The sequence below is a fragment of the Sinocyclocheilus grahami genome, unplaced genomic scaffold (genome assembly GCF_001515645.1).
Source record: "Sinocyclocheilus grahami isolate Dianchi unplaced genomic scaffold, SAMN03320097.WGS_v1.1 scaffold618.1, whole genome shotgun sequence".
Lineage (NCBI taxonomy): Eukaryota > Metazoa > Chordata > Actinopteri > Cypriniformes > Cyprinidae > Sinocyclocheilus > Sinocyclocheilus grahami.
In genome coordinates, this window is record NW_015505797.1 from 494,903 (window position 1) to 505,553 (window position 10,651).

The 10,651-nt window shown below is 38.1% G+C and overlaps 1 protein-coding gene across 1 annotated transcript in view; it reads left to right on the forward strand.

Annotated features, from left to right (window-relative positions):
- The first annotated feature begins 2,047 nt into the window (after positions 1 to 2,047).
- LOC107557754 (voltage-gated potassium channel subunit beta-2-like) overlaps positions 2,048 to 10,651 on the forward strand; it is a 31,211-nt gene continuing 22,607 nt past the window's right edge. Inside the window, exons 1-2 of the mRNA XM_016241279.1 lie at positions 2,048 to 2,108; positions 2,617 to 2,982. Coding sequence (XP_016096765.1) covers positions 2,693 to 2,982 — 290 coding nt within the window. The 5' untranslated portion in view covers positions 2,048 to 2,108; positions 2,617 to 2,692. The remainder of the gene's footprint in view (positions 2,109 to 2,616; positions 2,983 to 10,651) is intronic.

A 10,651-nucleotide genomic window follows, 5' to 3' on the forward strand; every position in this document is an offset into this window, starting at 1 on the left:
GTGTGTGCGTGTGTGTGTGTGTGTGTGCGTGTGTGTGTGTGTGTGTGCGTGTGTGTGTGTGTGTGTGCGTGTGTGTGTGTGTGTGTGCGTGTGTGTGTGTGTGTGTGCGTGTGTGTGTGTGTGTGTGCGTGTGTGTGTGTGTGTGTGCGTGTGTGTGTGTGTGTGTGCGTGTGTGTGTGTGTGTGTGCGTGTGTGTGTGTGTGTGTGCGTGTGTGTGTGTGTGTGTGCGTGTGTGTGTGTGTGTGTGCGTGTGTGTGTGTGTGTGTGCGTGTGTGTGTGTGTGTGTGCGTGTGTGTGTGTGTGTGTGCGTGTGTGTGTGTGTGTGTGCGTGTGTGTGTGTGTGTGTGCGTGTGTGTGTGTGTGTGTGCGTGTGTGTGTGTGTGTGTGCGTGTGTGTGTGTGTGTGTGCGTGTGTGTGTGTGTGTGTGCGTGTGTGTGTGTGTGTGTGCGTGTGTGTGTGTGTGTGAGTGTGAGTGTGTGTGTGAGTGAGTGTGTGTGTGTGTGTGTGTGCGTGTGAGTGTGAGTGTGTGTGTGTGTGTGTGTGAGTGTGTGCGTGTGTGAGTGTGTGTGTGTGTGTGTGTGTGCGAGAGCGAGAGACAGTGAGTGCTCAGTGCTCCTGTTGAAAAACAATCCAGAGGAGAATTCTACACTGTAGATGCAGATTTCTCATGACTAATAGAGTTCAGCTCATGTCTCACTTGAGTCTCAGCTTTGTTTGAGATGTTTCTCATGATGCTGCATGCACGTTTTATCACTACAACACGTTTCTACCGACATTGATAGAAGAGATTGTGATATTGCACAACACTTCATACTGAATTTGTGATTTAGTTTAGTCTCTATTAGATCCTAGGAGCAGTGCAGGGTAGATTACTTACAAATTGTAGTGTGTTTAACTGATTACAGATTACATGATGAAAATTACTTTTTCTTTAGAGATTATTGTTATAGAAAAAAAGAATACAAATGACCATTAATCAGAAAAAATGCAAATGTGTTATTAAATTATTGTTAACTTTATATCTCAGGGACACTGAAAGTAAATGTTTTAGGTCAGAGGGGCTTGACGGGCAAAAACGCTTGGCAATCCCTGCATCGCGTGAACAAACATGAATAAACAGGAAAACACGGTCAAAGTCTTCCAGGTTTTAAATATTTTTTATCATCTGCTATGTTTAATAACTTGTGTAATTATTCATCTCATACACGGTATAATTGACTGAGAGGTGCTTTTGTCCTCAGATTCAGAAGCATGGATTGCAAATGAACATTTAGATGGACATTGCATATTGTGGATGCTCACTGTATTCAATATGGCACACAGTGGAATTTCTTACTAGTAAAATTTAAAAGAGAAAAAAAACTTTTATAAAAAGTTATAAACAATTTACTGCAATCAAGTAATCCACAAAAACTGTAATCTGATTTTAAAACGTAGTATAATCTAATTACAAGCACTGCATTTTTGGAATCTGATTACGTAATCCAGATTATTGCATGCAATCGAGAGTTGTAAAACTGATTTAATTTGTGCTTTTATTCTTTCTATATGGAAACAGACATCTGTACTTATATCATACTGAGTATTGTTTTTACTTCATATGATATTTTACCATACTCTGTATCTAGTGCTTTGAGCAGTGCTTCTACTGTTTGCAGATTATATTAAAACGAGTGAGATTATGCCTGTGAAATCATTTATGTCAAACATCCATTTTTATAATTAGATCTTCGTGTGGTATTTTTGGTTTAGCTTTAGATGTCAGTCCTTTGTTGTGTTGTGTCTTTTTTTAGCATTTCGTTTCCTACAGCCTGCGTTTGAGCTGCTGGATGAGGGACGGGTGACCTGGTCACTTTTCATCCGATGATTTTTTTTTTCTTTTTTCATTTTTTGCCAATCAGGTCCAATGCAAGCTGCTTGTGCATTAGTCTCTCTCTCTCTGTGTGTGTGAGAGTGAGAGTGAATGTGTGAGTGTGTGTGTGTGAATGTGTGTGTGTGTGTGTGTGTGTGTGTTAAATCTAAATGACATTGTAAATCCCCCGTCATCTTTCATTCCAAAGAGCAAAAGAGATCGGGAGAAAAAGAGGGAAAGAGCAAAAGAGACGAAAGTAAGAAAGAAACTGCATTTTTTCTGAGATTTGCAAACCTTCTTGAATTTTTAAGCGTCATTCACCTGGGTTGTTTTTATTTGTTGTTTATTTGTTTATCTTTAAGCTAAAGGTTTATGCTTAAAGCATCAGCAACAACATCACACTATTTTCATGGAGTAAGAAAAATGATCTTAAATCAGGAGATATTCTTTTACAGCAAATCGTATTATTTTCACGATTTAAATGCATCTTGTTTTTTAGATTGTATAGATATATTTACTAGAAAATATAAAAATAGACTTTTTTTTTTACAGTGCAAGAGAAGATATTTTGAAAGGGACTGTGTGTGTGCTTTTTGACAGTGATATGTACAGATGTTTTGGCACCATTTTCATAGTGTAAAAGAACAAACATTTTTTTTCTTCTTCTTCTTTTGTCTGTGAGCGTTTCGGATAAATGTGGCATCTCCAAATGATATATTTACTTTGTACCTACATACTGAAACTTTTTTACTTTGTACATTTAGTCCTACTCGTTGGAGTGTGTCTAAATGCTCAGCTGAGAGCTCAAACCGAGGACGAACACAAACCAAACCCAGGAATATGGCCATGTTTGGGAGTCGTGGAGTAAAGGGGGGCAAGTTCTCCGTTGAGGACCTGTACAGGATCAGCAAGAAACCTAAAGCCTCGTCAGGGCCAGCAAGCAGCGCCGGGGCAAAAGGAGCTGTGCGAGGCCGTGGGAAGGGGCAGAAAGGAGAAACAGACGCTCTAGCCTCTCAGATCCTGGAGGCGGCGCACAGACTGGTTGAGAGGCGACGTCTTGAGCTTTACCTGAGAGAGTGTGGCCTCAGCATCAATGACTGCCAATCAGAGAGACAAGCCATGCTGTACCGGTGAGTGAGGAGCTCTGTGTGTGTGTGGAAGTGTTTGGGGAAATGCTCTCTCAGTGCTGTCAACATGCCAAACCTGATAAAGCGAATGTGAAAGGAGAGTAAATGAAGGTGTATAAAAGTGGAGGTAGCAGCAGCAGAACAGAAGCTGCATTCAGAATGGGATGCTGTCATGCTGTTTGCTGCACAGTCAACCGTATACAGTAGTGCGCTACATAGCTGTTATGTGAAGACACTCTGTTGCAAACAGTGTCCTTTTCTCATCAAATTTGTTTGCTTTGCATTTAAATAAATAAACAGAAAACAAATAAACAGAAACAAAAAATCCTGCATAATACCAAAAATATTAACCAATAAATGTAATGCATATTATACCTGTTATTATTTTGCATGATTCATTGGTGTGTATTTATTAAACAAAACAAAATTTAAATATCAAATATAATTATACATAAACATACTATGCTATTTATATATAAAAATACTATGCAGTGATAAGTGTCTTTGACAGTAGTTGGCTAGAATCGCTTCATTGTTCTCACATTACCTCACTATGCTGCATGTTAACATTCAGTGAATGTTGTTCATCTTAGAATAATTGCGGTTGAGCATTTAAATCTAATTTTGTGTAAAAATGTCTTTGGCAATGTTTAAAAATAATGAGTTAAAAACCAAGGCTGGTATTACTTATTGTTTGTTCGTCGCATTCTAAATACAGTACATTCTCAGCAAAATCTGTGCAGAAAAAGTACCTTATAAAAGGTGCATTTTAGTACCTTAACGGAGACATACTGTATTATGCCCCTTTTTACAATATGTAATATAAGTCTCTGGTGTCCCCAGAATGTGTCTGTGAAGTTTCAGCTCAAAATACTCCACAGATCATTTATTATATCATTTTGAAAATGCCTATTTTGAGTGGAAGCAGAAACTAGCTGTTTTGCGAGCCTGTCTCTTTAAATGCAAATGAGCTGCTGCTCCCCGCCCCCTTTTCCAGAATAGAGCCATTACAGCTGGGACCTGCTATAAAACATCTGTTTTGGTTCTGATTATCATGTTTATCGTGCTGAAATCATGCGTTTGAAAGCATATGAGTTTAAACTTCTGATATAGGGTTTTCTGAGCGCACACATCTGAAGCACACGCACAGAAAGCGGCTGTCACAGCATGCGAGCACTAAACTAAGTTCTCATTCACACACACAGTTTACGTTAAAAACACACGAGTAACAAAAACAGTGGGTTATGTCTGTGAAGATAAACAGCTGAGAAATAAATCGCATGATTATTTTAGATCAGCAGCAATATACAGTTAATAAATCAATCAATCACTGCTGTCGTCTCCTCTGAGGCTGGGACTCTAAACAGTGTTCTGTGCTCGTCAGCACAGTTAGCATGCTTTGCTCAAACTTTCGCCATGGCATTAGAGCTGGTTGTCACTTGCGAAAACACAATGACGGCGCTGTGGGTGTATTACATTTACAGACTAAAGGGCCGGTCATATTATAATGAGATCCCTTTGCCACGTCACCAAGGGAGCGAAATCAGACGTGCTCGTTTTCTCAGACGCTTGCAGAAAAAGGCTTCCCAAAACTAAGTTACGGGGTTAATCGTTTTCACGTTTCCTTGGTTGGTAGATGCACCTGATTATAGCACTTAAAACCTGGATCAGATTTTCATGATATGTCACCTTTAAGGGTGCATGGTATGACACTAAGGTACTAATGTACAGCTTTTAGAGGTAAATAAGTAAATAATCCCTTTTAAGGGTAATGCTCAGTAACAAGATGTTGTACCCTCAAAGGTTTCTGCACATTTTTTTTTTCTGACAGTGTAGAAGGTCGAGTTGAATGCAATGCATTTTGGGATGCAGTGGATTACACAAGGTGTTCTGGTTATATATCGCATATTTCTGGCAAATGTAGCGAGACAATCCGGTATTCTGTGCATATAATAAATCTACATATAATGCAGAAACAATACGAGAATAGTATTCCATACTTATTTATCACAAGGAACACTAAATAATACTCTCCTGACATAGTGGACATTTTGTGAGGTATATTAATCCTGTCATAATTGCACCATAACAGTCCATAACAATTTTACTTCCGAGGACAACACATCCCATAAGGCTGTTCTGTGTCCCCAGGTGATTAGTTCTATGCAGGTTGCCATGGGAACTGCCGGCCGTGCTCAAGGTTCGCTGGTTTGAGGCTCCGGGGCTACAGTGTCCTTATGTAGCCAGAGAGATCGCTGTGTGTGTGTGTGTGTGTGTGCTTGTTTGTGTGCGTGTGAAAGAACGACGGTCCTCTATGGCCTGACTGGTGTCAGGTGTGGTGCATTATGACATCTCACGCCACTATGGATTCATATGAAAACCTTATATAGATGCAAAACAGAATGTTAATTGATTCTTCTGTCCAAGCTCAAACTGCACAGACAGTGATAAAGAAATCATTTATAGGCTGATTTGCCTGAAAAGTTTAAACCTTGAGACTACAGCGATTTTAAACATGAGTTTGCCCATATGGGAAAGCAATGCATGGTAACACTTTAGTATAGGGATCAATTCTCACTATTAACGAGCTGCTTATTAGCATGCATATTACTAGCATATTGGCTGTTTATTAGTACTTATAAAGCATATATTCTGCATATTCTACATCCCTAATCCTACCCAATACCTAAACTTAACAATACCTTACTAAGCAGTAATTAGGAGTTTATTGAGGCAAAAGTAGTTAATAGTTAATTAATAACGAGAATCGGACGTTAAAATAAAGTGTGACCAAAAATATATTTTTATATTTCAACATTCATATACAATGAATGGAATAGCCTATACTAAAGGTCAAAACTGCATTTATAATTATTGAATGTTAAACATATTAATATATTTGTCCATTTTTGTACATATATTTAAAAATATATTTGGGATAAAATATATTTTAAATACATGCTAAATACACCCCCATTTGGAATAATCCAGATTTTACAGTTAACAAGAAGCCACTCAATTTATGCACATGGGCAGAAAAAGGCTTCACACAACTTCAACATATCTTTCATAATAAAAACCTGGCAACTTTCTCCCAGAAACACGGCATCGCTAGTAAATGGTTTTTGGAATACTTACAAATCAATTAATCTATCCAATCAAAAATCAACACTCGGACCATTAACCTTGACCTTTAACCTTTAATCTCAGAGTTAATTAATATATCCTCTTCGAAAAAAAACCTACTATCCAAAATATACAGAATAACATCAAAATCAGACAATAGACTAAGCTTACCAAATGCTAAACGGGAATCAGACTTATCCATTGCTCCAGACGCTGTTTTCTAGACACAAATCTGCAAAAATATCTACTTTATGACAAAAATGCAACTTATACAGTATAAGGTACTTCATAGATTTCACTTACCTGGACGAAAATAGTTTAACATGGGATTTACTTCAGAAACCTGCTCACATTGCACACAAAATAAACCAGACACAAATATTCACGCTATATGGCATTGCAACCCAATCAATACATTCTGGGAAAACGCCACTAAATCACTATTGTGTCATCCCAATGTTTCCCTCCCTCTGTATTTTAGGTGACATAACCATAATCAATTTAAACAAAACAAAGAGTTTACTCCTAGTGGGTCTAACTATTGCCAAGAAAACTATCCTCATGAATTGGAAATCAAGGAACACCATACATATGGGGATAAGGAAGAGGTAATGACCTTGATTAATATTAAACATAGTTAAGCACATATAAAGATGCATTTATCTGGTCTGATCAGTTGTGGGGCTTCCAGCACTCATTCCTGATATCGTGTCTTTTTTCATGTTTTTCAATGTGTTGCCTTAAATTATGACATATTGGTTCTGTGAAGATAAAGATGGCGAACATGCAGGAAGCAGAGGCTTATGTTTAACAGCTGAAAGAGAAAAGAAAAATCCAGAGAGGGCAATGAGTACCACAGGGATGGTGAGGATCTGGAAGATGAGTGATAGAAAAAAGCAACGAGAGAAAACGAAATGCCTTCAGTTTGTGCAGCGTTTGTCTGAATGCATATCCCGCTGTTTGAAGTGTCCGTGCACATGTGTGTGTGTGTGTGTGTGTATGCTTTTATGCTATCGCATATATGTTTTCTCCAGATGGAAGCACTTAAAAGCTCTGTCTCTCCAGGGAGGACAGCGATATGTTCCCAGTTTTCCTCTTTTTAGAAAAACGTATTCGTACTTCCATGAATAATTGACATGCAGTTCTCTTTGCTGTCCACTGGAGGCCATGCAACAGATTTATTGAAGAAAAGCGAATGAGAATTCAACTGTTTTCCAATCCTCATTTAATGCTACTTAAATTAGAACAAGAACGAAAGTAGAGCTTTTCGTCCTCTGATAAATCCCTTCACGCTATCGGACGAGACCTACTTTTGTCATTTTCTGCCAATTAATTTGCAATTATATCTTAATTATGCTTTTAGTAGGACACACCTTACAGGCAAATAAGAGGGCATATTCTGTCTTTCTTTGCATCGTTCTACCGCCATATGGACTAAATCGCAAACCAGGTGCTTTGTGCTCTGATTCCACGAAGCACATGTTCAGTCACCGCACCTCATGTTGTCTGCTGTTTGAAGCCTAACAGAAGTACAATCTAATACAGTGGTCTCCAAACTCAGTGTCCTGCAGAGTTTAGCTCCAACGTCCCTCAACACACCTGCCTGGAAGTTTCTAGCATGCCTAGTAAGACCTTGATTAACTGGTTCAGGGTTGGCGCTAGACCCCTTATCTAATGCAACAGGGATGCGATGAGCTTTATTTTAGTGGCTTGCTCAGGACACAGCTGTGTTGCTGCACTTATCGGCTTATAATATGGCCAGTTTGAGCATGACAACATGTTATTTTTGAGAGACAAAGTGAAATAATGGGGGAAAAAAGCTTTAAAACTGTATTACTGCTATTAAACATCTCTCCCTACAAACACAAAATACACTATTGTGTGAACGATTGTCGGTAAGAGTCATTAAGACTTTAATCAATAGTTTTATTCAAGTTTTTACCAATTAAATGCAACAGTAAACAGTAAACACATTTATAATGTTACAAAAGATTCCAATTTTAAATAAATGCTGTTCATTTGAACTGTCTATTTAGCAAAGAATCCAGAAAAAAAGATCACGATTTCCACAAAAATATGAAGGGGCACAACAACTGATAATATTAAGAAATGTTTCTTGGGCAAATCAGCATATTAGAATGATTTCTGATGGATCATTTGGCAATGAAGACTGGAGTAATGATGCTGAAAATACAGCCTTGCAAGAATAACAATTAAATTAAATTTGACCATATATTTAAATATAAAATATGTTCTGGTGTCTGAATAATAGACTCTGCTTCAGAACCCTGGACAGTTCCTAAAAGAGGATTCCTGATTGGTTCATTTGCCTTGTCAGAATGCAAATTAATTGAGTGACATGCAGCTATACCCCCATCTCTCTCTCTCTCTCTCTCTCTCTCTCTCTCTCTCTCTGGCTCTGGATTGCATGCAGATGTTCTCTGATGAGAGCAGATTTGTTCTATTCCCCCCCATGTTCACTACACAGCACTGCTGCGCTGTCACTGGCTGATTCCTCTGCACTGCCTCGCTCTGATTGGTTGGTAGCAGTCTCTGTGTGCACTTGTGCACTGAGTACGCTTTGAAAAACATGCTTTAGCTGCATGACAGTGTACAAATGCTGCTCCATTTGAACAGTCAGTTGTCCCAACTCCCACGATTCAGAATGTAGGAATGCTTACATTTCTCCTTAAACAACTGCAGTTTCACGTCGATCCAGCATTATTCGGGATGCTTTGTTATGAATCATTTTGAGGTTTTGTGTCCTGTGCCTGTGGTCAGAGAGTTGGTTCAGTGGAGATGTTACAACAGCAGCATCCATCAGCAACGTCTGGCTCCAAAAAACACCCTTGGCCTTCTCAAGCAGTTTGTGAGGAGAGCCAAGAGCATGTTTTTGTTATTCATATTTATGTCAGGGTTGCAGTTCACTCATTGTACGGGTTTATGATCAACTGAGAGACTTGGGAAAGGTTGTCCTTGCAGTTTAGTTCAAAGTGAGTTACATTTTGTGTTACGTCATACAGTATATATATATATATATATATGTATTGCATGTTTATGTCTATCATGCCATCTTAAAATAGGTATGAAATGAAAATTAACCCTATCTGTTTTCTAAGTGCATGTTATAGACCTTAATGTGAACAATTCACCCATGCATATGCCTTTTATTTAATTTTTTTGACCCTGTAATGTTTAATCAAAATGTCATAACTGGACCTTCTGGTGACTTCTCTCATGGAGGACTTCTCCAGTTATTTAGTCCACTTAAACGCCGTCCCTGCAAGCTCACATTCATCCGTCTCCACATTTGCGTGCAACACCCACATTTCAACAACTAATGCACAGAACCAAATCTCCACCAGACATTTTCTTTTCTTTTTTGATAATCTGTCGCTACTTTAATTTTATCGCAATTTGATTGTTTCCCTTGCTCTCTCTTTCTCACGTTTTGTGTTTGAAGTTTGATTGTGTCCAGAGATTGTAAAATATTCCCTAGTGTGTATATTAAATATTTTATGAAAAAAAGAAGAGAAAGTTGTGAGTTTTAAACATGAAAAATTACCTAGTTTATGGAACTATGTGTTTTTTTTGTTTTAGTCAGTTTAAAGATAGTTGGATAATATTCTACTTTCAGAGTTTTAAATGTATTGCAGAAGGTCTGTGGGCTGATGTGTAAAAATATACTAATTTATTTAAAAATATAGAAATGTTGTATATACAGTGTGTGTGTGTGTGTCTATATAAATATATATACAGTATATATACAGTGTATATATATATAATTCATATATTTCTAATTCATATTGTTTTGATCAAATTTGGTGTGTTAATGGTTGAAAAAAAAACTGTGACGCATTTGCTAAAATGTAATATAGGCCTACAGTGTTATCAGTTAAAGGCAGCATTATATTAAAGAGACTTCGACTGCTAGTCTGAATGGCAAACTCCTGTTTTGGTCTACTTGTATAGGGAAAAGCACAGATTTTTAAATGTTTTTATTTTCATTTTATTCTCAACCTTTAGAACCTTTTTTGCTTTGCTGCCTGTGCATATATTTAAGCAACAGAGGAATGTAAAATATTGTGTGTGTGTGTGTGTGTATGTGTGTGTGTGTGTGTACCTGGTATTTATCACGTTATGGGGACCAAATGTCCCCACAAGGATAGTAATACTAGTAAATGTTGACCTTGTGGGGACATTTTTGAGGTCCCCATGAGGAAACAAGCTTATAAATCATACAGAATGAGTTTTTTTGAGAAAGTAAAAATGCACAGTCTCCAGTGAGGGGTAGGTTTAGGGGTAGGGTTGGTGTAGGGCAATAGCACATACAGTTTGTACAGTATAAAAACCATTACGCCTATGGAATGTCCCCATAAAACATGGAAACACAACATGTGTGTGTGTGTGTGTGTGTGTGTCAAGCCCTAACCCAAACATTAACGTGATTAATCCGCAGTGGTCCTGCTCAATTCACACATTAATCACAATGGAGATCGGAGAGAGAGCGAGAGAGAGAGAGAGAGAGAGAGGGAGAGAGAGAGAG